General features: G+C 53.4%; 1 protein-coding gene across 1 annotated transcript in view; it reads left to right on the top strand.

Moving 5' to 3' along the window:
* Positions 1-27,012, top strand: part of scaper (S-phase cyclin A-associated protein in the ER) — an 88,974-nt gene that overhangs the window by 38,126 nt on the left and 23,836 nt on the right. Inside the window, exons 19-22 of the mRNA XM_064313786.1 lie at positions 1,754-1,819; positions 2,559-2,685; positions 13,647-13,762; positions 26,491-26,614. Coding sequence (XP_064169856.1) covers positions 1,754-1,819; positions 2,559-2,685; positions 13,647-13,762; positions 26,491-26,614 — 433 coding nt within the window. The remainder of the gene's footprint in view (positions 1-1,753; positions 1,820-2,558; positions 2,686-13,646; positions 13,763-26,490; positions 26,615-27,012) is intronic.

Here is a 27,012-nt window from a genome sequence, read left to right as displayed (position 1 = left end):
GATAAATAAGATTGGGGGATGCACAGAAGACCTCTTTACTTGAGGGTGGAGTAGAAATGAACCCCCAGAGTGCACTGCTGTGAAGTTCAAGCCCCTTACTTGCCTCCTGCCGTGTGCTGGTGAACGTGAGCATCACTCTCGGATACTCAGAGTCTGTCGTTGTCTCGTTCAGACTCTGCACTCTCTATACTTGAATACTACAGTTGAAGGGTCAAGATGTACAATCAAAATACAATGAGTATCATTCATTGACTTTTCTTGGCAGTTTTATAAATAAATGTAAATATTGTCAGTCTCTGTAGACTTTGTGTTGTGGATGGTTGTTTAGTATCCAAACGGCATCTCCAGTGGTGCCTGTGGGGGAGGCTGCTCCATCCGTCTCAGTCAGCCGCACTGTCACCTGGCAGGGGGAGGTGCAAAGTGGGAGGTGGAGGAGGGCGTCTGTTTCCGTGTCGACACGTCCCATTGTCGCTTTTAGGCAGCCTCGGGGGTGAGGGACGGGTCCGATGGGGGACCAAAACCCACGTGGCGGGATTCGTGTGACCGGACTGCGCCTTCTGGATTTCCCAGCAGCCTCTGTGGCCCGACCGCACCACTGACGTTTGGGTTCTTGTGTTTGTCGTGGTTTCTTTTTTTTATCGTGCTGTTTTGTTTACCTTTTCCATCCTGCGCTTAGAGGTTTGGGGTTTTCTTGTTTATGTGCGACATATTGTTTGAGTTTTGAGTGTGTGTGCGTGCATGCGTGCGTGTGTGTTTGCGTCAATGGGGCGTTCATGCATAAAGCCATCTTTGGTATCATGTGATTGGATTCATACGCAGTTCAGCCACTGTGAAGATTTATAATGCACTTAGGTAGAAGATAAAGGGGTATTAATCTGTCTTAAATCTAGCATCTGCAGGAGACATTAGACCTTGGGAACCAATGCCTTTGGAAAGTATTTTATTGCCGTAGGAAGTCAGTCTCCTTAATTTGGCCATTTGAAGGATTGGCAGGAATTCACGACTTTCCGCGCCCATCCTTTGATATGGATACAGCCGTTGGCTTGAGCGGGACCCTACACAGCCGTCTCCACTGCGTGTTATATGTGGAGTCTGAATTGAATGCTATGGCGGTCGCATTCCCAGAAGCACTCTGGGTTCTGAGAAACCTACTGATCAAATGTTACCTATACGTCCTTTAGCTGTAGATTTGGTTGACGTCCATTCTGGTTTGATCACCGCTGCAGCCTTTGAGCAGTTCTGAGTGCAGGGCCGTGTGTCTTCATGATTCAATAAAGACCTGATGAGACCGGATAGCCCTTTGTGCAAGGGATTCTGGGAAGCCTGGGTCGTGGAACCTTTAGATTTTTCTAGAAACCTTTTGGGTTTATCTTCTGAACAGTGTCTCCCTCAGTGGCTCTGGCAAGATCTCAGCGACTCCTCTTATCTGTCTTGGGGGAGGGGCAAACTCAGAGCGCCCGCCCCCGCCCCGCCCCGCCCAACCAGGTGGTGCCACACGCGCAGCGGCACAGCCTGACGGGAGCGCTTAGCGAACTCCAGAGGAGAGAAAGTGTCAAAGAACACAGCGCTCGGCAGGGAGCAGGAACAACACGGGCAGAGGAAAATAAACACGGGTGTCTGTCTGCGTTGGGCCCGGCACCCTCCCCCCCCCCCCATCCCGTCTGTTAGCTTATCTCCCCCGGCCCTGATACTGGAAGCGCGGGACGCTGCGGTCCGTCTCTGAGCAGCTGTTTCTCCTCCTCTTCCTCGGCAGGGCCAAGGAGTACGAGGCCTCCCTGGAGGCCAGGACGCCCGTCCCGGACTCCCCCTACAAAGCCAAGTGAGTCCCCCGCCACCGTCTCCACGGAGCTCCGATCCGCCAAGCTTCGTCTGGGTGTCTTCCTCACCGGGAAGTGCTATTCTGCACCAGGCTTTAATACTGTCAGAAAATAACATGCAGCGTAACGCAGATGAATGGATAAAGTGAAAAAGAGGAGGGAGCGATTCTTTTGGAGGCGCCCAAGCTAACGATTGCTTGGCTAAGGAGTACGTGTGGCACTGTGCGCTTTGATGCTCCTTGAATAAGATGCTCCAACCAGAGTCGCTCTTCTCCTTTAGCTTTGGGTACTTTTAAGCCATCGTTAGCATTTCCACCTCCAAAAAAAATCCATAAGCTCACTTTTGTTAAGGTTTCTTCCTCCTCTTTTTTGTTTACTTTTTATGTTGAACATTTGTTATATCAAATCACATTGCATATTAGCTCCCTTATAAAGTGCAAAATCAAATTGAGATAGTGTTGTTCACAATTCTACCAGCTAATGTGAGTTGCATTGTTTGGGAGTGTAGCACTTGGGGTTTGAACTGGGACCATCTGTTCCTTAGCCTTTCCTTCATGGACATCGTTCATCACAGCACATCTCTAGACATCTCTGGACTTTTAGAAAATGACAAGTGTTGAATTACAAGCAATAATCTATTTTGGAATGTCATTGTAGAGTATTATATTTAGGGTGATGGATTATTCTGTCTCGCCTGTGCCACATGCTTATGGGAGCTGGTCTCTTTGCTGCCCCCTACAGGCTGCAGCGGCTGGTGAAGGACCTGGGAAAGCAGCTGCAGGGGCAGGACGGCGGGCAGTGGGCCCCCAATAAGGTGTCGGGTTTGGACAGGACCCTGGGAGAGATCTCCCGCATCCTGGAGAAACAGGTAATGTACCTCTCCTTTAGCCTGTACACAGCATCCAATCAGATCACAGGATCCATGCCATGATCAGTGAGCTCTCTCTCTCAGCCTGTAGGCAGTGTCCAATCAACTCTCACAGCCTGGACACAATATCCAATCAGCTCTCAGGAGCTACGCAATGCCCAGTCAGCTCCCTCTCTCTGCCTGTGCACAGCGTCCGCTCAGCCTGTGCTCTCTCAAAAGGCATTTCACTCTGGTTCAGCGGCACTGTGATCATTATGTAATTACTGTGACCCCTTGGGAGAATTCTTAATAGCATTCAATGTTGTACAATGTTCTGTCAATCGATCAGTCAATCAAATTGTGTCTGCAAACCAGAAATGATCCATCAGATCGGGAGCACTAGAATGGCCCACACGTTGTCATGGACGCCGAAGAGCTGCAGATGGACTCGTTTCCCTGCGGCTGCTAATTATAGCTGCGGGCTGCTGGATCCCCGTATCCATGGCACCGGGAGACGTGGGCGCAGGCGGATGAAGGCCGAGTCTGCCGAGGCTCTGTGCCAGACGATGAGCGCGGAGGCCCAGTCAGCCGCCGGTACTCCCGCCGCGGCGCTGATCGATACGGCCGGGGGGAGCCGTCACCGCGGCTACGATGGGGGCAGATTTACCGCCGCCTCCAGCAGGGAGCCATCATTCTCCCGCTAACTCGCGGGCGGAGAAATCACAGGACGCCTCTCGCGTGTCGGGGGGGCGGCGGACGCTGAGCTGATGGCGTCAATCATTGACGGGAGCGGGGGGCGGGGTGGGTGGAGGGTGGGAGGGGCCGGGGGGCTGTTAACCAATTTCCCCGGGGAGGGAAGCGGAGTGGGACACGGGTGTAATGGGAGAGGGGGGGGGGGTCCGGCAGGAAGCGGGGGGAGAGCGCGCAAGCTGTCGGCGGAACTGAGGATCCGCTCCGCTGAGCCGCGTCTGCTCCCGGGCACCCGCGGCCGGCCCCAGGGGTCAGAGGTCACGGGGGGCGTGGGGAATAGGTGCACCCTGGCATAATCTGTTCAGAGCCGAAACATGAACTGCCCAATCTGCTGTTCCACACCACTACATTAGCAAACACACATTGTATCTGTATGTTCATTTGTGTGTGTGTGTGTGTGTGTGTGAAAATAATGGGTCATATAAGTGCATATATCACATGCACTAGTACATAATTGCACATGTGCATACACCTCCCATGAGTGATGCTTTTGTGTACATATATGTGCTATATATGTGCTTTGGCTTATGCTTATAATGTACATATGCATAAATGCAGTGATTTACTGTGTACAGTGCATATGTGTATTCCCGTGGTAGCCTGCACCTTTAAAAGACTTTGTGCAGTGGATAAAACAGCACTTTATATACTACCCCGCGCTTGGCCAGAGTCAGGGGACCCCCCCTTGCCTGTGCCTGTGGCAGAAACCTAAGCCTGTGAGTGAGTGAATGAGTGAATGAGTGAACGTGCTTCCTGACCAGGCTGCAGCTCGTCAGTGTGCTGGCAGGGGCAGTTCCTCCAGGTTCTGGACGGGTGAACCGTCCTCACCCACCACGGTGATGGTTTGACCCCTCCCTCTGCAAGTTACGCAGTGAGAAAAATGAGCCCGGCTCTCCAGCCCCCCCACCCCAGTGAAAATGGGGCGGATAAGTGATTTCTTAACCCCGTTACTGGGGTCTCTCTCTAAACTCGGCCTGTCCCGACCCTCAGGGGTCCATCGCTCGGATCTGGCCGTTCGAACCGTGGGGTTAACTTCTTTCTCCCCCCCCGGAAAAAGTCAAATAAATGTTGTGTGTGAGCGGGGCTGGGGCGCGCTCTGCTTTAAGTCAGGACCCTGACGAGCGGCCCCCGCCTCACTGAGCCGCCTGTCCCCCGTTTGTTTTCACTGCCGTATCTGATTGGGGCTCCGCTTTCCCCTCCAAATTCACCCGCAGCACCCGATACCCCCCCATGCCTCCCCCCCACGTCGCGCGCGGGCCCCCTGCCCCCGGGCCTGCCCCGGCCCCTGACCCCCGGGCGCTGCTCCCTCTGTGGCTGCTAATGGTTTATTTTGTGTCAAGGCGCATTTCGTTTTTTGATTTTTCTCAGAATTGTTCGGTGCGAGCGCCCCCCACCCCCCTTTCCCCCAGTGGTGAGCTCACGCGTTTACATTTCAGGCCTTTTGTTTGTCACCGCTTTCAAATAGCGGGGCGGACCCAGACGGACGCTGTTTACCACACGGCGGGGACGTTCTGGAATGCTCCGCCCCCCCGAGGCGTGGCGGTTTGGCTGAACGGCGTCCGCGCGGCGGTGGAGACGGGCCGGAGCGAGCGCGGCGGCGGCTCATTAGCGCTTGCTGTTATCCGGCTGTAATCCCCTCGGCTGGGCCCGGGGAGCGCCGCGTAAGCCGATCCGGCCGGTGACACGTTCAGCGGCCCCAGCGCCGCCACAGCCTTTCAGCGCTTTTGTTCCGGGCGGAGTCGCCCGCAGGAAGCCATCCGTGCGCGGCGTTCCGCATGCGAGGGGCTACGCTCTGTTTAACCTGTCAGCGCTCTCAGCGTTCCAGAGGCCCCGGCGCGCACCAGCGGGCGCTCCACTGCGGCAGGACGTGCGACGTGCGGGACGCGGCGGGTTCAGACAGCGAGGGAAGCGGCTCGGTGACTTTAGGCTGGAAATGAGCTGGTCTGGCTTCAGTTGCGCAGGATGCATTTTTACGGCTGGCCACTAGGTGGCAGTTGTCGCACCGGCTCTGGTTTTTTAAAACCCCCTGAAACAGCTCATTGTTGTTCAGTGACACTCAACGCTGTTAGGATTAGCGGAGGGGGGAGAAAAAAAAGGAACAGGACGGTGTTTAGGCATTCCTTCGCCGTGCGCTGTCAGCCTTGATAATTCCCTCAGTCCAACACTGAGAGCTGTCCTTTTGTCCCCCCCTCACACCCTCCACCCCCAGTGCTGGGTTGTGTGTGAACGTGTGGTTCCATTTGCTTCATAGAGCCGTTTGAGGGGGAGCATTTGAAGAAACGGGAGGATGAGTGGGGGGGCGGACGGACGGGCGTGGGGGGCGTCTTCCTACGGTTTTCCTAAAAATGCTTCTTTTTCACAGGGCTGAAGACTTTATGATTTGAGCATGCGTAGAGGCGAAAGGGGTGTGCTGGTGTGAGGAAATCCATACTGCCAGAGTTTCCACCTCCAGCAAAATGCCAGAGTCAAACTTGGTCATATTTAAGAGCTCGTAGCTGAAATGAATGCTGCTCATTGGACATCTCTCCATCCAAGTGCATTGGATTTGTGGATTATAAACCCCCTGCAATCTCACCATAACCGTAGCCAGTGATTGGTCCAATTCGGCTGCCAGTCAACCGGGAGGCAGAACTCTTAAATTTGAAGATTTTATCGCCCGCCTCCGATCGAAGACTTGTTTTACGAGGGATGTAAGTGGCGCAGCCGCACACGTAATTTCTTCCCCTTAAATAAATAAGCGCAGTGAAATTCAGTATGTGGGCTTTTATTATCCGTGGGAAAGGGCGAGGGAGAGGCGGCGTTTCGGCATCGGCCTTCCCGCGCTGTCCCGTCACGAGCAAGCGCCCCTCTCGTACCCGTGAGCGACGGCTCCGTCTGACAGCGGCGGCCCACTCCTCGGGGTAGAGGGGAAGTGGGGGAGGGGACGCAGTTTGGCTATCTGATCTCACTACAAACAGACCGGTGTGATGGGACCTCCTTTCACAGACAGTCCGTATCTCTCACTTCCTGATTTATTCCATCCTCCAGTCTAAAACAGACATGCCACCTGGCTAAGACCTACACCTATGCCACTGAACCTCAACATGAGGTTCCATCCCTGAAACATGTATGTGTAAAATAACTTTCAAAATCGGGCACACGGTACAATTATATGCACCTTAGAGTGACCATTCGAATTAGTTTGACATTTTATATTCTGAACTTAAAAGGTGAATGTTTTACTCCTCTCTAACTGACGTATTGGCTGAATGATAGATGTTAAGTCTTCAGTGTATCCAAACATGCATGTTCCCATGTTTATATTTGTCCCAGAACCGCCCTCAGTGGTGCCTCTTAAGAAGCACTTCCCAAGTTGTATTTTTCATTTTTTTCTTTTATAAGTGGTGGTGGTTGCCATGGTAACAGGCCTGCACAGTGAAGGTGCTGGGTTGTGTAGTCATTGATGGGGATTTTGGTTAAATACAGCCTCATTGCATTGGCTATACAGTCTCTGTGCTGTTTTAGTGCATTAAGAGGACAGAGATTTGCATGCGCGCAGATTCCTTGTGTGCCATTTTTGACTCAATGTTTTGGAAGTGTGCTGAACCATAGCTATTTTGCCTCTTGCACCAAAATCACAAATATAACTTTATTTAACAGGACCAAAAAGCAATCGCTTCAGTCTTTTGCGTTTCTGATGAGGCCCTGCTCTTGGACCCGGTCGCCGCCGGTCAGCAGTAAAGCGGTGTGCTGTAGTCTGGGGAAACTCCCCTCGTTTGGAGCGTTATGGCCGAGTTCGGGGCTGCGTTTGCTCATTGAGCGGCGCATTCGTAACTGAAGAGGGTTCTGGGTGTGGCGGGGGCTCTTGATCGTGGTAACTGATGAAACACCCGAGGGCCCCGCTCTGAACAGGAGAAACGGCAAGTCTCCCCCGGACCGCTAGCCTGCGCGCTGCTGCATGCGCTCTGACTCATAACAACTTTTCTTAGTCCATTTTTAAATAATTGGAAGTTATTTTTGTCGTCTTTGGCAGGGGTAGATCTGAAACGTCAGCCCAACTCAGAGCACTCCGCACCAATGAAAAGTCCCTCATTGATGGAGCTTTCACATGGAAGGATTTAGGCTACGCTTTGCGCTCGGTTCATCTCCTAACGATGAGGCACGTCACAGTGGGCCTGTTACCTCCCTCAGGGTCTTTGGCTAAAGTGGAATTTGTCAATGAACCGGACCCCCCCCCCCCCCCTCGCGCGCTCCGGGGGCAGAAGTCGCATTCTGTCGCGGGGATCGCGTTTCCCTGTCCGGCTGACCTCCGGGTCAACGTTCGATATCCTCGCCCCCTCTGTATTTGTTGTCCTTGTCATTCTGCAGTGGTTTGCAGCGAGTGCCGCAAATCACCCACTTTACAACCGCTGTGAGTTTAAGGAAGTGCCCACAGCATTGGGGCTTTTCCCCCGAAATCGCCACGCAGAAAACTGACAGCAGAGGCGGTGTGCCCCCTTTAGCCAGTTTCCCAACGACCGTTTTCTTCGACTCTGCAGTCTAAACATTTGTGCCAGTCTTGCGCAGTCTTTTCAATTGAATATTTTATGCTTCTTATTGCTGCCTAATTGAGTTATTGAAAGGCATATACAGGGTATGTAACATAGTCGAGGACAGGGTGTGGTCCCAGAAGGACTTTTGCATGAATGAAGAACAGACTTGAATCTGTTTGCTCGATAGGACTGAAGTTCTGGAGTGAGTTGTTGCCAGGGTGAGTCATAGCATGGAAGTAAATAATAGATTTTATAATCTACTTCACCCATCAAGTTTCCAAAATTTATACAGTGAGCAAGACAAGTTTGTTAGCAATACAGGAAATGTCTGTTTTATGCTTTATAATTACAGTCCTGGTTGTCTCAGGAACTCAGGTCAACCGAACAGTGAAAGCAGTGTTTAAAGTGGATCGTCGAGCGGCTTTGAAAGGACCCGCCGCGGTTAATGTGGTCTCTGTCTTTAAGCCTCGGTAGTGGCTAATGAGTGCCGAACCTGGTGTTTACCGTAAGCGTCGCCTGGGAAGCCGTCTCCGAGGCCAGTGCCTCCCGCTCGGCCCGCTCTCTCCGCCGTGTCACGAACCTCGTGCCATTAGGCCCAGTAAAAACACCAAAGCTTTCACTGCGTCTCAAAATATTTAGATCCTGCAGCTCCCTGGCGGCTCCCCTCTCCATCGCCTGCCCTTTGATGCTGCTGCACCGTCTACTTCACAAAACGGAGCCTTTTTTTTGTTTATCCTAAATTTGTTACAAAGAAAATGTTTTTGTACGTTTCTGCCCAAGATGAGAGGAGTGCTTGTCCTATTAATTCATCACTGCTGGGCTGGATGCTTGTGTTTGAAGGCCTGCCGCTCTCTCTCTCTCTCTCTCTCTCTCTCTCTCTCTCTCTCTTCTCTCTCTCCTCTCTCATGCTCTCTTTCTCTTTCTCTCTCTCTCTCTCTCTCTCTCTCTCTGTCTGTCTCTCTCTCTTTCTCTTTCTCGTGCTCTCCCTGTCTCTCTCTCTCCCCCCACTCTCTCATGCTCTCTCTCTCTCTCTCCTGCTCTCTCTCTTTCTCTCCCTCCCTCTATCTGTTTCTCTCTCTCATGCTCTCTCTCTCCTGGACTGGTGGTCTGCTCGCGGAGCTCGTTGTCCTGGCTCCCCTGTCCCAGAGCGGAGACACTGGCCACTGGCCCAGCCCTGCCTCGCTCCCTAATGAACCCCCGGCCAGTTGTTTCCCATCTGTTGCCCGGGACTGGAGGGGTTGGGAGAGCCCCTCCCCCGGCGTTGTCACGGGCTAATTAGAGTGGCTAGCAGGAGGCAAGTACAAAGGCAAGTCTGGCCTGCCGGCCTGCTATTTCACCACCTCCATCATCTCCTCAAATTAGCAGCTGCTCGGCCTTTTGATTAGCTTGTGTAATAACGGTTACCCAAGATAATAATTGGATAAGATTCCTAGGCCGTGTAATTCAAGTTTGGGCTGCGGCCCTGCGCCCCCCCTCTTCTTTCCACAAGTCTTTAGTCAAGCTCTTTTTCCAAAAGAGAGCCGCTAATCCTATTATTTGGTCAGCGGTCCGCCTTCTAGGGAGGGCCGGAGAGGAGCCGACTCGGCCAGCGCGTCCTCGGAGTTTGAAACGAGGGGGTTTTGTGATGTCTCTCCTTCATCAAACGAGTGCCGTTGGCTTTGTAATCTACCGTGTAACATTCCCTTATCTTTTAATCCGGACGTGTTTGCCTTGTGTCATCACGCATGTCGGAGAACCCTTTCTGCGCTCAGGAATCTTAATTCACACATGACAGCGGCCTTTGCCCCAAAACTGTGTTTTATTTCAAAAAGCTGCAGTCGGATGACTCATGGCTTTTTCTGAGATTAAGGGGAGGAATTATATCTTATTTTGTGACATTACCTGGAAAGTGCTTCCAAATCGCGCAGCTTGTACTTAATAACAAGTAGTGTGTGCTTAGCGTCATCCTGCAGAACCTCGCGCCCCCGCGTTTTCTAATGTTTTCGCTCGGGATCCGTCTGATGCGCTCTGTTTATTTGGGGAAGGCCGTAACCATGGGGCTTTGAGGAGAAACGAGCGGGAAGAGGGGGAGCTTCGCCCCTCCGGCTCCCTGTCCCCGCTCTGTCTAGCCCGCGCTCAGAGGCGCGTGTTAACACCTTGTCTCTTTACAGAAACGCGCCGGGCGCGTCAGAAACAAATAAACACGCCCTCCGCTCCCCGCCGGGCCTCGCTGAGAAGCGGCTTCATCGAACGCAGATGTTGCGCCGGGAGAGCTCGGAGAGAGACGGGCCGGTGGATTTGGCAGCGCTAGCGTCAGCAGTCTGCGACCGTAGGGCCGCGGGTGGGGAGAGGGGCGCGCCGCGCTAGCTGCTAAGAGCTCACCGTAACGCTGCTGTACAGTCTGCCCTCTGCTGCGTGGGCTGTTTAATGAAAGGCAGGTCTGCAGTTTCCCTCTGAGTTATTCAATCAGCACTGCCTCCCTCAGACGAGCAGTATCTGGGCTTCTCTAACACAGCGTGAAACACGAGTGCGCTGCGTCGGTAATGTGTAATGTTCCGCTAACTTACTCCATCGTATCTTATATCAGCAGCACATAACTCCACAGTGACAGCGTTTCAGTGGAATGGCACCGAAACGGTTCCCATAAGGAGAGACGTAATATAAGGGGAAAACTGTCAATCAGAGTGTGATTGGCAGCAGCGACGCAGACGCAGCAGCACTGCAGCGCATGACTCTGAAAGCATGCCTTCCTGCTTTAAAAAATATATATACGTTTTTGCGTAGCGTTCGCCAAACGCCACAGCGCCGGACCGTCTGCCGCCGAGGCTTCTGGGACAGTCAGGGTACAGAGAAGCTGAACTTCTGAAGCTGTTAAAATGACAGGGGGAGAGCGAAACAGCTGATTACAGGCGACGGCAGCGTCGCTGAGCGTTTGGGATATCGAGCACCGCGATTTGAACGTCTCCTCGGAGAAGGGCTGCTTTTCAGTTAGGGTCGCTGTCGGCGCCCACATTAATTGGAGGGACACGGAAGAGGTACTGAAAGGCTGGGTCTCAGGTTTGGGCTGTTGCTGAAAGAAGTGTGTGAGATCTATAGTAATGTGGACAGCTAACGCTGGTACTGTGAAGCGGTGTTTGGGGATCTGGACGGTTTATGTACTGAATTGTATGGCGTACTGATATTTTACACTATATTAGTCATTCTGCAAGTCATTGTGGATAAGGGAGCCTGCTAAATAAATATATGTAATTGATTGCCTTGCGGGCAGGGTGTCTTTGATTAGGGCTCAGTTGAATTCCCTCACTGTAAATACTGTGTTATAGCAGCTGCCTTCAGTGGGACAGTTACGGGCACCAGCCCCCGTCCCGTTTGTGCTGCCAGCCCCTCCAGCCTCTCCTGGAAGCTGGCACTCTTTCGCCCCGCTGCAGCTCGGACCGTTCGCCAGAAGGGTGGTGGGAAGGCTCTTCTCTCTGATCCTGTCTGCTCAAGAGCAGCGCAGTTCTGTTTCTGTAGCGTTGCGCAGAGAGAGGGGAAAAGTTGGCAGCCCCCAAGTTTTAGCAGAGAATGCTCTCCTGACATGATGGAGCATTTGCAGCTGAATTGAGCCTGTGAGTATAATGTCATCCCAAATTTAGGAAAAGATAAGGGATGAAAGTTAGTTTTAGAAGGAGATAAATGCCTCCCAAGCACTTCTTTGTAAGTGGCACCTGTCAGCAAGTAGCTAATCCGGAGAAACGTGGCTCCTTTTTAGCCCCAGAAAAACAGCAAGCAGTCACAGCCAAGCAGGTCTTATGGCGCTTTGTGTTTTCCCAGAGATGCCCCTGTAACAATCGTCTGCAGATCTGCGTTCTTTCAGGGGAGGCAGAGTGCTTTCAGGGGCGGTTCGGGGAGCGAGTGGTTTAGGGAGGCAGAGCGGTTTCAGAGGGAGGCAGATGTGTATCCAGGGAAGCAGAGTGGTTTTAGGGGAGGCAGAGTGGTTTCAGGGGAGGCAGAGTGGTTTCAGGGGAGGCAGAGTGGTTTCAGGGGAGGCAGAGTGGTTTCAGGGGCGGCAGAGTGCTTTCAGGGGCGGTTGGTGGACGGGCGGTTTAAGGGAGCACTGAGCCACGCTCCGCTGTCAGACCCCATTGATCCGGCTTAGAGGCGCATGTTATCCTCCGTGGAGACCCCCCCGGCCCGCGGCAGACACGTTGACGTTGGGCCGCCTTGCGGGTTTGGCCTAATCCGTGCACAAGGGTGCGGCTCGTGGGGGGAGGGGGGGTGGAAGCAGCCCCCCCCCCCCCCCGCATGCCGGCAATTGTCTAAAACCCGTCTCTGAAAACACCGCGGAGCTCCAGCAGCTTTTTGGCTACCAGATAATGGAGAATTATACCGAGGGCACGTGATTGACAGGGAAAGAGCTTACGTGCAATTTTGAGAAAAGCGCGCTGCCCTCGTTCCCAGCGAAATGTGTTGAGACTCGCAGGACCCTGGAACCCAAAGTCCTGAATTATCCGGCTTTGTGAAAAAAAACGCTGGTGAGCTCCGCAGAGCCGGCCTTCCCTTTCGGGGCACCTCTCTGCACAGTCTCCGTCTCGGGACCCGTCGACCAGCACCCCCCCGCCCCCTATCCCGGCAACCGAGGCGCCAGCGCGTCCAATCGGAGTGCTCCTCGCCCGGCTTCGGCGAACTTCTGACACCACCCCCCCCTTTCTCCTAAACAAAAGAGAACTATTTCGACACTCCGGGGGACCCAGCCCGTAATTACAGGTCTCCGTAACCCGCTGTCACTTAAAGAGCACGTCCCGCAGTTGGAAGGAATTTCAGGAAGTGAGTAAATATGTCACCCGTGCAGACAGATGGCTTAAGCGTACCTGTCCGCCGCTGACGACGCTAGTCCGCGCGGCGGTTAGCCTTTCACTGGAGCCGGGTGCTTTCGGCGCGGCTCTTCGGGGATGACAGTTTGAAGCCCCTGTACAAGCCCCCTCGGCGGCTCCCTCTTTGCGCCGGGCATCGCCGCGGCGACCCCCTTCAGTGCGCCAGAGCGCCGTGATTGAGGATGTGCACGAGCCTGTCTCCTGCTCCTCCTCTGACCCTACACTGCCAGCCTGAAATGTCATAATGGCGCATAAAAATCTAATAGGCTTGTAAAATATATGTAATATGTTTTTTTTTTGTTTTTTTTGTCATCAGAAATAAATCATGTCAGAGACGTCTGGTGAAATAAATTTGGTATGATCTGTTCTGGGGAAAAAAAGTTTTTTTTTATTATTTCGTTTGTGAGTGATGTATGTGTGTGTGCAGTTGCCTGCGACCACTGCTGGGCATTTGTGAGGACGCTTTACATTGCTGTTGATGGAACGTTCACCCAGGGTTTTCTGTAATTCTCTACCCAACCACACCCCCCCCGCCCCCCACCCCATTTGTGTCCCTAGGTGAATCAGTCCAGACCCCCCTTGTTCTGTGGGTAGGTCTGGACGTTTTTGTTGCCTTGAGATCAGACTGTGGTGGTGGTGGGGGGGGTGGGGGGGGGGGGGTAGGGCTTGTACTTTTGAGATTTAACAGGAATGCGTTGGGGATCGCTTTGTTTCAGATTTCACTACAGCTTCAGCTCCCTTTGGAAAAGAATGGCGGGGTGAAAAGAAAAGAAAGAAAAGGGGGAGGGGGGGAGAGAGAGAGAAGAAATCCCTCTCCTCTGTGAGCAGAATTTGATCCTCCGCGGCCCGGCTGGCCGGTCCTGACAGCGCTTCTCTCTCCCCCCTGCAGAACAATGCGGATCAGGTGGCCTTTCAGGTCGGGGGGGGGCTCTCGGCCCTGGAGCAGATCCTGCAGGTAGTCGCCACGGCGTCCACTGCCGCCACGGTCCCGCGCATTCCGCTGAAGTAAGTAACCGGCCGCCCCGCCCCCTTAACCCTTTAAGGTCATAAATAAGCGTGATTACAGTGTTCTTAACCCAAACATTATAGTGCTGATATCACAGTCAGTACTGCTCATTGAAGTCAATGGAGTTCTACAACACTGGCTTAGAATAAAAAAGAACATTCCAAAAAACCTACTCTTTAAATGGTTAAATGCCCACATTCTCCCAGCTGTGAGCATCCAATGGCAGTGCAGGGCTCCACCCTCACTGTAGCCCCCCCCCCCCCACAAATGAAAAACTTTCACATGATCTGAACCTTGTCTAGTTTGCCCATCCTTGGTAATGCTGTGATTACCGTTGCTATTAAATATCTATCATACTATATAGCTACATATCGTATGCTGGTCCATTGTTTCAATATAAACTTTCTAGACTTGCTTCCAAATACCAGCTAGCTAAGTAGCCCCAGCCTGTATTTTGTTTAGACAAAAAGACAGGATTGTGCAGTCGGCCCTCCTTGTGTATTTTTCTCCTCTGTGTTCAGACGGGAGCGAAGCAGAGAGGGCTACAGATAGAGATTGAGTCACAGCCACTAATCAAACCCCGGGCCACAGGGGATCGATATACGGGTTTCAGAGGCCTCTGCCCTACTGTGACTGTGGCACGGTCTCACCCAGCGTTACTCATTTTATTCAGATGGGTGACTTCAGCAACAGGACAGCAGTTATTGGGGTCTTCTAAATTTTGTGAGTTCCTGTCCTAAGGACAGTGACACTCGGAGAGAGTTTAAGGGAGAGTTTTCAGTTCCGTAATGGGAACTCCGTCTCAACTTAGTAAATCTCTTGTTTTTGTCTTGCTTTATGAGCGCGTGATTTGTGTTTGCGCTGTAATCGGATCAGAAAGGCTGGGCTCCTCCGTTCGGGACGGGGTTCATCGCTCTCCCGTCTCAGTAAATGCCGCTGAAACCGTAATGGATGCGTCCTCTTCGCTCGCCGCGGCCCGGCCCGGAAGAAGCCCGTCCATTTAAGCCTCTTTTATTTTCATTTGCGCGCGGGTTTCTTTTCTTCCTTTCTTCCCCGTGTGCACAGAATGCGCATTAGGGCAGTCCATCACCCCGAAAACGCTCCTTGTTTTGAGTTGTGGGCTCTGGCGTTATCGTCGGCCCGCTGCTGATGCCCTCTCGGGGTCCGGCCGCTGGCTGGTTAGAGGCTCTAATGGACTGGGAGGACCACTCAGTTCCTCCATTAGCATTAGCATTAGCATTTCTTTCTTTTTTTTTGCGCGCTCTTCTGGTAATGGAAATAAATGCCCCCTCGCGTTCGCCATGCTTTTACCGCGTACCTCGGGGCGATTCATTTCCTCAGCGGACGCGGGACGGCGCGGGACGGCGCGATGCCTGCTTCGGCACGGCGGTGAATGTGAATGTTTTCCCCCCTCACTCCGGGAGCGAGGGGGGAAGCCCGTGACAGCTGGGGGGGTGAGGCTCCCGCCTCCACGCGCGGCGGTTAAACGCTGCCTGTCGGAACGCGCCGGAACGGGCCCCCGCTTTTTGAAGTCGCTCCCCCCCCCCTTCCCCGCACTGAGAGATCCTCTTGACATGCTCTGGAGAGGGAGGGTGGGGGCGGGCGGAAGAGGCACTTCTTTCATTTTGATTCGGCGGCGCTCAATCAAAACCTGAGACCGGCCCTTTGTAAGCGTTGAGGAATGGCCTCGCAGTCAGCGTCTTTCACGACTCGGTTACTGCCCTGCCCCGACACGCTGAGAAGCGTGCTACGCCTTCTGGGATTACCGGGAGTGCCCTCGGTAGCGCTGTACGTGAAATTCAGATGAGTTAACACGGTTTTTTTTTTTTTTTAATGAAGCGGGTGGGGGATTAGTCACTGCAGTGTATGGAAACAAGTTTTCTCTCAGGTTATGGAGGTAAAATCAAACGGTGTCTGTTTGTACTCAGATTATGTTGCTCTCTGCGCCGTACTGTAAAATTCTAAAATTCCTGCATAATTGAACCTCGCTCCATCACTGAAACCCCCTCTCAACGGCTTCTATTGTTGCTGGAACTCTTCTGCCAGGCCTGGAAAGAAACCAGAGTGCATAATCTCGCCTGTGATAAACAATCTCTGCTAGTGTAGTGCGTGCTGCTTGCTGCTAAAAGGCAGAAGGCCTGTGTTTTCATCACCACCTCAGACAGTGCCATATCTCACATGATCACAAGTTCTCAGTGGACACCAGAGCTTGCATACGGAGAGCCGTGTCAGTTGACTGTGGGAGGTGAGGAGGTTAACTTGTGTTAATGACACCCCTTTTTTGGAGTCTAACTCAAAGATTAGATAGGGATTTTTTTTCGTTTTTAAAGAGTTGTTTCCTTTTAGATTGCCTGTGAAATGCCTCTGCAACAGTTCAATGCAGTGTACGAAAATCAAAATGTGATTGGTTGGCTGGAGTGAGGCGTGGTAGGGCTGTGCCTTGTGGAAGTGTGTAGTCCTGGAGGCTTGTTCTTGTGTGGTTGAGGGGGGGCAGACAGATAGCGGACCTCCCTCAAGCCCCCTCATCAGCTTCACTCAGGACTCTGAGCTCTGGAGGACCAGGAGTGGAAAAAGGCTTCCCAGAGGGCTGTGCTTTTTCTGTTGAACCTCTGACAACCCTTCAAGGCACATCAATCTCATGGCTAGAGCATGCCAGCATTCTTTCTGCTTCTGCAGACTCCCTTTAACATCGGGGAACAACGCATATATAGAACTTTCCTTATTGCTGGTTCTTCTCAGACTGGGGACTGTGGAAGTCTGCCGGTCAGTCGCTGCAAAACGTCTGAGGAGGACAGGGCATTAGCGCACCCTGATCATTATCTGTCGTCAGGAAGAGGCTCTGGGAGCCGACAGGAACCGCAGCTCACGCTCGCGCTGCTTATCCACCCGCTGTAATGCCGCGCCATCGATCGCCACGGAAACGAGGCCAGCCATTAACCGGAAGGAACCGCGGCGGGCTAGACGCGGCGTCCCCCTCCCCGGGGTCCGTGTCCGCCTCGGTGACATCGCTTTCGCGGGCTAATTGTTCCCCAAAACGACGTTAGCGTCGCCGCGGGTCCCTGTGGCTCTCCCCACCGGGAGCTGGGGCTGGAGGAGACAGAAGAAACATAAATAACCGTATTCCTGAAACATCCGCTTCCTGAACATTGACCATGTCCCCAGTAAATACAAAGCCTGCTCGCTATATTAGAAGCTATGTGTTCGTGTAATCTGTGAAATAAGTTTAGATTTTTTTATGTTCAGAGATGGTGACTATCAGCAGAATGCAGGAGCTCTTATGTGTACTCAGTACATTTGTTAACAAACAATACAAGCGCCTAAATCAATAATTTATTTAGCATTTACCATATTCTTATATTTAGTCGTTTTATATCAAAATTGAATAGTAGGATATGTACATTAATTTCTATGGAAAAAGTGTGAAGCCAAAAAGAGCCTGAGCCTGTCTGAACCCGCTCCTGTGTGTGTGGCGCTGCTGTGGCCCGTGCTGATGTGTGAGTCCCAGTCTGGCTCTTTCTTGGCCTGGCTGCCTGAAAGGAAGCGCACTGTTTCCCCAGAGACCTGGTGGAAGGACGGGATAAAGCACGCGGAGGCTGACCCAGGTCCCTAGCGTAGCATAGCGTGGCATAGCGTAGCATAGCGTGGCTGCGCTCATCTTCTCCAGTCTTCATTAGCGCTGTTATTCAGCTGCAGCGTGTTTTGAGCTGGCCTAAGTAGCAAACTCCAGGAGCCGGGGTAGAGAGCGTGAGCCACGGGCCTGCAAGCGTGTGGCGTGTGGCACGGGCCCCGTCAGCAGGGGCCGCTAGAGAGCAGCAGAACCGGGTGAGGAGGGGTGGGGGGGGGGCAGCCGGACGCCAGCGATGCGGGACCGGCACCGGGGTCCCGCCACACTGCAGGCCACGCTCAGGAGGAGAGAGCCGCAGGAACGCCGGAACATTCTAAAACCCGCAGCAGGGTGCGAAGACGTCCCGACGCCGCTGACATCGGCGGTGGGAAAGGAGCGCGGCTGATTCCGGCGTGCCGTACGGAGCGCGGATGAGAGCCCGCAGCGCGGAGCGGAGTGGCGGGCTAACGAGCCGTCGCTGCCCCTCCGGGTGTCGGGTGACCGACCTTGGGGCTTATCCAATGAAATCAAAGCCGGCCCGCGCGGTGTCATTTCAGGATGCCGTTACCGCGCGCGAGGCCCCGCCCCCGCCCCGCCGGAGCCGTCTTCAGCCCGCCACTCGCGGGACGTCCACGCGGACGGAAGCCCTGGAAGCGTTTCGGGGGTATCGGGCCGATCGGCCGCAGAATCAAATGAAATGTCATCGGGAGCGGGGCTGAAAGGAAGGGATTGTGTGGCGGTCCAGCAGAAGGGATTCTCTCTCTCTCTCTCTTTCACTCTCTCTACCTCCTTCTTTTTCCTGTCAAAAGACTTTTTTTTTCGGCCCCGTCCCGAAAGGCGCGGGCCCGGCCTGGAAATGTTTCGGGGGGGGGGGGGTGTCCCGCGGGAGGCGTGCGGAGGAGCGGTCACGGCCGGCTGGGCGCGGGAGAGAGGGAGGCGCGGGGCGAGCGGGAGCTACGGTTTCGGATCTGGCTCGGTCCACCCCGCTCGCGGGTGAAAGGGTCTCACGTACGAGCGCCTCAGCGCCCTTTCCCTTTTTTTGTTATTTTCCGCGGGACGGTGCGGTGATCTCAGGGGAGGTTTCCTCATGTGTCGCGGCGGCGGACGGAATAATGGCGGAATAATGCGCACACTGTTTACACGCTGGAAGTCTGTAACGCTGCCGTGTATGTTACTTAGACAGACGCTTTCTTTATTCCCAGTGGTGATCCGATCGATCATCGTTTATGTGTTTCTATAACTGGAAAGGAATATATTTCTGAAAGTCTGTAGTTTTGTTTAATCATCGGATCCCCTCCTATAGTGTAATGACTTCTTCCTGTAGTTCAAAACTTAGAGGGTGTCCTTCATTTCTGGTGTTGAATGTGAATTCTGCGTTGTCGTTTGGACCACCTTGAGTGGAGAGGCTCATATTTGCTAATAGTATAACATCCTTCACTAATAGGAGTTAAATAGGTGTTATTTTGGCCTTGCAGAGGGAATTCAGGTCTTTGTACTGTAGAAGACATGTTGATAGTATATTCATTGATTGATTATGTAAATACAGCATTGGTGTGTGCTTTTTAAAGGGAGAAGATAAAATGCAGCGCTACACGTCTGCATGTTTGTCACTGTGGTAGCTCTGGTTACCGCAGTGTCACTCAGTATAATCACAACAAGCCATTGCATGCTTTGTGGCTTCTTATTTTTAGTGACTAAAGTGGCTCAATGATAGGGAATGAGAAGCTCCCCACACACACACACACACACACACACACACACACACACACAGATCTACGCACGAGCACACGCACACGTGCGCACAGACTAACAGGCACCATGCACACACACTGATGTGCACACACACGCACGCACATACTCATGTACCGCACACACGCACACACACATGCACGCACGCACACGCACACACACACACACACCACGCACACTCATGTACCGCACACACGCACACACACATGCACACACACATGCACACACACACACATGCACACACACACAGCCATCTGCCCATGTTTATCTGAGCTGTATCTGCCCCTGGGATGCAGAACAGACTTCTCAAAGACTTAATCTGAGATCAGGTCACTCTGATCTAAAAGGTCAAACCGGTATGTGCCCCCCTCCCCCTCCCCCAAAAGGCAGGACTCTGGCCCCTTTGGTCCCACAGGTGTGAGGGATGGGTAACTGTGCTGTCCAGAATGGGTCTCCTCCACCCTGTCTCCTCTCCTCTTTCGGCCCCGCCTCCCAACGCCTGGATTAACCATTTGTTGTCTGGCGTGGTCGGGCCGCTGCCGTTGACAGGGTCAAGCTGTTTAAAGTAGGTGAGCAGATTACACAGCCTGTTATCCGCATCCCCTGTACCCCCCAGTCGCCCCCCCCATACCCCCCTGCCCCCCACCTCCCCCCCCCCCCCCCCAGCTCGCCGTGTCCCCAGCGCAGCCCCGCAGCGCGGACCTGCTGGGAAACGTAATCTGGCGTCTACAAGATAAGGCTGCATTATGGGCAGATTAACAATGGCGCAGTTGTTTCTGGTCGGGGCGGTCTGGCGGGCGGGGCGGAGAGAGGGGCCGCTAAACGCCGCGGACGGGGGAGTCGGGTTCGGCAAGGCGGGCGTCGTCGGATGTGAACTCCTGACAAGAGCAGCTCCAGGGCTCGGAGAGAGAGGAATGTGGGCCCGGCTGGCACACACACACACACACATGCGCGCACACACACACACTCACTCACTCACACATGCGCGCATACTCACACACACACACACACACACACACACATGCACACACATACACACATACGCAGGGACGCACTCTCACACACACACACACATGCATGCACACATACGCAGGGACGCACTCTCACACACACACACTCACTCACTCACACAAACGCGCACACACACACACACACACACACACACACACACATGCACACACACACACACGCACGCACGCACGCACGCACGCACGCACGCACACCTGTACGCACACTTGCGTGGGTCCGCTCCCCGTGCCCGTGCTGGGTAACGTGAGAAGACCGCGGCCTCCTGTCGCTTCCCCAGATCGGCCCTCAAAATCTTTGAGGTGGGACTGTGAGCGGGACGGGAAGGAGGCGGTGATTTTGGCGAGCGGAGGAGCGCCAGTGTCGAGTGTCGTATTAATCAAGCCCAATTAGAGGGGTAGGGTGGGGGGGGGGTGTAATCAGAGCGCGGGGTGCCAGGGCGCTGAAGCACGATCCGCAGCGCACCGCGCCGTTAGCTAACGCCTTTGTGTGGCGGTCTCAGCATGCCTGAGGTCCGGGCCGCGGCCCGCGGGGGAATGCGGGGGCGGGTGGAGGCGCGGTGCCTTCCCGTCCTGTAGAGCTGTGGTTCGGTTTGGTCTCACCCCACAGTCACCCCAGAAGACCCGGGCTTCATCCAGTGTGAACATGCTACAACGCCTGGGAGCCCAGCACATAGCAGCTCTTTAAATGTGACATTTCACTAGGCCAAACATTTCTGGCTATTAATAATAGTAATAATAATAATAATAATAATAATAATAATAAGAATAACAAACATCAATAACAATAAACATGAATAATAATAATAATCATCAGAAATGTTCAGCTTCATCAAATGTCACATTTTAAGAGCCGCCATTTCCTTAGCTACCAGGCATTGTAAGCATTTTCATATTGTGCATTGCAGTAAATTTAGTTCAAATAAATAACAGTAGAAACAAAATAACCAGTTTTCTTTATTACTGTCTTTTCCATTTTTGTGGTTGACAATAAAATCAGTCTACACAAAGATTGCTGCTGGAATACAGTCTACATTGGACCTTAATTTTGACTAATGATTAAAAGCAATAATTCTTTTGTCGCAAACACACGTTTAATTGATTGCTAAACCAACCAAAAGAGCCCGTCGCCAAATGACACAAAAGAAAAGGAGAAGCGTAATGCTGTCGTTGCTTGTAAGCTCAGAGACTAGCGTTCACTGAACACAGGCCCGTCTGCAGAGTGGCTGTTGTGCTCAGTGACACCAGTGTTGTGTTGGGGCTTGTCGTGCTCAGTGACACCGGTGTTGTGTTGGGGCTTGTTGTGCTCAGTGACACCGTTGTGTTGTTTTGTGCTCAGGACCGGTTGTTGGGGCTGTGACCAGACACGTGTTGTGTTGGGGCTTGTTGTGCTCAGTGACACCGGTGTTGTGTTGGGGCTTGTTGTGCTCAGTGACACCGTGTTGTGTTGGGGCTTGTTGTGCTCAGTGACACTGTTGTGGCTTTGCTCAGTGCACGTGTTGTGTTGGGGCTTGTTGTGCTCAGTGACACCGGTGTTGTGTTGGGGCTTGTTGTGCTCAGTGACACCGGTGTTGTGTTGGGGCTTGTTGTGCTCAGTGACACGGTGTTGTGTTGGGGCTTGTTGTGCTCAGTGACACGTGCTGTGTGGTTTGTTGTGTCAGTGAAGGTGTTGTGTTGGGGCTTGTTGTGCTCAGTGACACCGGTGCTGTGTTGGGGCTTGTTGTGCTCAGTGACACCGGTGTTGTGTTGGGGCTTGTTGTGCTCAGTGACACCGTTGTTGTGTTGGGGCTTGTTGTGCTCAGTGACACCGTTGTTGTGTTGGGGCTTGTTGTGCTCAGTGACACCGGTGTTGTGTTGGGGCTTGTTGTGCTCAGTGACACCGGTGCTGTGTTGGGGCTTGTTGTGCTCAGTGACACCGGTGTTGTTGGGCTTGTGTGCTCAGTGACCGTTGTTGTGTTGGGTTTGTGGCTCAGTGACACCGTTGTTGTGTTGGGGCTTGTTGTGCTCAGTGACACCGTGTTGTGTTGGGGTTGTTGTGCTCAGTGACACGTGATGTGTGGCTTGTGTGCTCAGTGACACCGGTGATTTTGGGGCTTGTTGTGCTCGTGACACGGTGTTGTTGGGCTTGTTGTGCTCAGTGACACCGTTGTTGTTGGGCTTGTTTGCTCAGTGACACCGTTGTTGTGTTGGGCTTGTTGTGCTCAGTGACACCGGTGTGTGTTGGGTTGTTGTGCGGACAGGCTGTGTTGGGGTGTTGTGCTCAGTGACACCGGTGTTGTGTTGGGGCTTGTTGTGCTCAGTGACACCGTGTTGTGTTGGGGCTTGTTGTGCTCAGTGACACGTGTTTTGGCTGTGTGCTCATGACGTGTTTGTGGGCTTGTTGTGCTCAGTGACACGGATGGTGGCTTGTGTGCTCGTGCAGTGTGGTTGGGCTTGTTGTGCTCAGTGACACCGGTGTTGTGTTGGGGCTTGTTGTGCTCAGTGACACCGGTGCTGTGTTGGGGCTTGTTGTGTTCTCGTCTCGCAGGGCCTGCTCCCGCACGGTGACAGCCGACAGCTGTTTTCCCCTTAATGAGATTAGGCTAAGGAAATTAGCCGCGCTCCCTTTAATCTGCCCTCTCCCCGTGCGGGCCACCTGGGTCCTGGCTGATCCCCTCCGCCGTGCGTTCCTAATGAGATCTCGCGCAGCTCGGCCCTGGAGAGACCGCGCCGGTGCGCCCCCCCCACCCCCCCCCGGGGGGTTTCCCGCGGGCGGCGGCTCAGAGACCGCGCAGCTGTACGCGGGAGTGCCGCGCTGGCCGTCTGAGCGGGCTCCTGCGTGCCTGCGGGCGACGGATGGATGGATGCTCGGTGAGGTGATGCAGTATCTGCTCTTCTTCACGCTTTCAGACCCCTTTTTCCCTCCCGATGTGGAGCGCGTCCTTATTGCTGCGATCTCCGCCATCAATTCGGGAGAGCACGGGCGCGGGCGAGGGCGTGCACGCTGCAGCTCATGAGTTGGACCCACGCGGGCAGGAGAGGCTTCGCGTGAAGCTCGACAGGCGGGCTGCCGTCAGCGCCTGGTCAGCCAGCAGGGTTCGCCAGAGAGCGATGAGATGCTGTCCTCCCGGCCGACCTGAACCCCCCCCCCCCCCAACCCCGGACGACGCCAGCGCACACTGCGCACCCCCCCTGCGGTGGTGGCGGGCACCGGGCTGGCGGCTTGTGCTTCTGCTTTACTGAAATGAAAAATGTGTTTGTTTTTCTTTTTCCTTTCAAAAAGCCGCAGTTCTATTTGAATGTGAGAACACAAAGCTGAATTATGACAACATGTCATTCAGTCCATTGAAAGCAGTCAGTTGAAGTAGTCATGGTTCCTTTTGTTCAGATAATTTCTCTCACAGAAAAATAAACATGTATAATGGGAAGCCGTGAGTGTAATGGGAATTTTGTGCTCTTGCAGAAAGCAGGCTCTTTTTTCCCTTTTTTTTTTGTTGCTGTCTGTGACTTCTCTATTTACGATGTGTGAGAACAGTGGATCATGTGACCCGTTTCATCCAATCGGCGTGTGCCCCTCCATTCACCTCTTCAGTTCAGAGCCATTTGTGCTCCTGTGCGTTCTACCTGCCTGTGCTTTTAAGGTGTTTGCTGTGTGACATCGTCTTGAGTGATTGATTACCCGAGCATTCCATGGTAACCCTCCTTGGTGACTGCCAAAAATACAGCAGGCGCCAGACAAAGAATCATTCAGCTTGATAGAATAGGCGTTGTTATGATGATCTCGGTGTCATCAGTTCAATCTCATGTAATTGACAGGTGGGCGGGTTTAGTTAGTCATGGAGGGGGCGTTTACCGTGGAACGTTTTCAAACCCAGCTGCTTCAGCCCCCCCCCATTCTTCATCCATCCATAGTGGTGACAGTGTTGTAACTAAATCAACTGTGTCCAAATTGTTTTGGCTCCATTTCAGAATTAAGTTTCAGTCCCGATCATCTGACGCCTCGATCCGTTGGCCAGGCACCTGGAAACGGGGCCAGTGTCATGTGACCCTCATCAATCTGCGCCTCCGATGGCACGCCGCGACGCGCTATCGCAGAACGCCGGGGTGGGGGGGAGGCGCGGGCGCAGGCAGACCTCCCCTGCGTCTCCTCACAAACCCTGGGGGACGGGCGCAGCGCCTGGTTCACAGGAACCGGTGGCCGCGAACCCCTCCTCCACCCGCAGCGCGGGGGAGGCGGTGCCTCCTGCGTCTCTCACCCGGGCGGAAAACGTTCGCGCGCTTCACTTCTCTCCCCTTTGGCCGTCAGCGAGATGTCCGCGACGGGACGGGGCCTTTGTTCCCGAAAGGCTGGCAGGGGCAGAGGAACACAAATGGGTTTTTTTTTCCTCTCTTCTTTTTTCTTCCTTTTTTTTTTTCCAGGCAAATCAATCAGCGGCGGCGCTGGGCGGGGCCTGGGCGGGGGCCCAGAGTGCGCGGTTCTGGAGGAGCGCGGGGTTCTCGTGTTACCCGTGTCACCGCGCCGCTCCTTTTTCACGCTCGCTGTCTCTCAGAGCTCGGCGGACCGTTCCCTCTCCCCTCAGCCGAGCGGAAACCGCGCCTCGGGCCAGAGCGCGTTCCCACGGCGCCAGGGGCATTGTGGGTAAAAACGCGGGGGGTCAGTAAAGAGGACTGAAACATGGCCCGCAGCCCTGGCCTTGGTTCCTCTCCCGAAACCTTACTGGTTCTCGCTTTTTTTTTTTCCTTTTTAAAAAAACATATTTTGCTCTGACGGCAACAGATTTTTATCGCCGCGCTCTGCTCCTCTAACAGGTTCCATCTGTACTTCCACACAGCGCTTTCCAAAGCGCGGTTGTGAGGACCGCTCTCAAAATCTTGCCGACCGCAGCAGACGCTGCCCCTCTGTGACGTCACGTTATTATTCGGTTAGGCTGCGTTCCCTGCCAGAGCTGTTCTTCGCACTTCGCCGTGAATAGCGGTATTGAGTTCTCACAAGCCCCGCCCCCTGGAAAGCAGAGTGTATATTTTTGTCCGTGGGCAGAAGCTGGCGGACCTGAGGCCGCGTCTTTGCGCCCAGCCCTCGTTCTGTACGCCGGTGAGGGTTCGCCGCGAACGAGCAGCAGATGTTACGGTTATGGTTAGGTATCAAAATATTTACGGTCGCGAGGTAAGCGGTCTCCCTCGCAACGGCCCGATCTGATTGGCTGCGTTCGGGGCGCGGAGAGACGCGGCCCTCGGGTGTGTGTGGATGAGGTAACGAGGGGGTTTCTTCGCTGCGGCGCGGAGAACGTTCGGCTCAACTTAAACAACGTAAGTGTGGCTGAGCCGTCACTCACCGTGGGGTCGCCACGGTTTCCCTGGCTCAACATCGGGCTGAGCTGGTGACTTTGTGTGACAGACTGCGCTCGGTCCGGCTTGCCTGCCAACGTCAACTCAACACATTGTATTTTTACACATTCTGCAGGAATAGGGTATTTGGAGTTGTAGTATGTCTTGATATGATTTTCAATTTTGACGCTCAAAACTTAGGGTACAGTATTAATTAACCTTTTAACTTAATGAATCCATGCAAATGCCAGCTTACTGTATTTTAATTGTCTTATACATTCACTCAAAGAATGCTTGCGCCTTCCTTTTTGTCACCGATGTTTCTTGTACCCTACACAGCATTAAGGGCTTTTCAGAATTTTATTTTTGGGTTTGATCTGCACAGATAAGCAAAAACTGTGTTGGTTACCATGATAAAATCCACGTAATTGCATGACGGATTATCGCATAATTCGGGAGTTTGCATAGAATTGCCAAAGCCCGAACCGTTTCCCATTCATTCCATTGTAAAGTGATATGGAGTACATATTTGCATTGACCATTAGCGCATATGTTGGATGTTGGGGAGAAACCCTGGTCTTGAGGAGTTAGCGCGGCTGATCCGCCGCTCGCCGTGGGGGCTTGGGAGTGAGCTCAGCTGGTTTCCTGAGTCTTGTATTTGCCCTCCAGACTCCAGAAGTCCACTCCTGTCAATCACTCCTTACACTTCCTGTTTCGCTGGCCCTGAAGAATGTGCTTCACTTTCCCTAGAATAGAAACCAGAGTGGGGGGGGGGGGGGGGGGGTTGAGTGTGGGAGGAGGAGAGGAAAATTCCCCCTGAGGAAGACGTATTATTATAACCGTGCAGTGAGAGCCATTAGGCTGAATTTTAACACAATTAGCAATTGATTCGATAGAGCTGCAGACCACCTCTGACGCTCCCGTCAGCTCACCCATCCGCAGAAACATGAGACCTCCAGGACCGGGGGGGTCTGTCCTGGAACATGTTTGATGGAAGTTTGTGTGCGGGGGGGGCAGTCTGTTTAACCTCTCCCTCCCCCCACAGGTCCCTCTGCACCGCGGTGAACACCTTCTGCCTGGCCTGCTCCGGCTGCTATAGCAACTGCTCTTACGTCCTCTTCAGCAGCAAGATCACCTTCCTGATGGATCTGCTGTTACATCAGCTAACGGTAGGAGCGCAGGCAAACGTGACGTTTTGAAATGACTGCTCGCGGTTATCGGGTCCGTACAGAGCGCGCTGCGTGTGTGTGAGCGTGCACATGTCCGTGTGTGTGTGTGTGTGTGTGTGTGTGTGTGTTTGGGTGAGAGTGACCAAGACAGAGAGAGAGCGAGAGAAAGAGAGAGCAGTAGACCTGAGCATCTTTTTGCTGTCGCTATTTTATGTTTTGATTGGTTGCTCAGTCTCAGTTCCCAGGGTTCACTGCTTCCACTGGGGGACTCTCTTATTATGGGATGCCTGGTATAATTAGGGTGGCAGGGCTGAGAGCCCTTTGCTTCCCAGCTGTGCGCTGAGGGCCCTTTGCTTCCCAGCTGTGCGCTGAGGGCCCTTTGCTTCCCAGCTGTGCGC

Source organism: Anguilla rostrata, chromosome 16, assembly GCF_018555375.3.
Source record: "Anguilla rostrata isolate EN2019 chromosome 16, ASM1855537v3, whole genome shotgun sequence".
Taxonomy (NCBI): Eukaryota; Metazoa; Chordata; class Actinopteri; order Anguilliformes; family Anguillidae; genus Anguilla; species Anguilla rostrata.
Note: the sequence above shows the minus strand (reverse complement) of the source record. Positions and strands in the feature narration are given on the sequence as shown.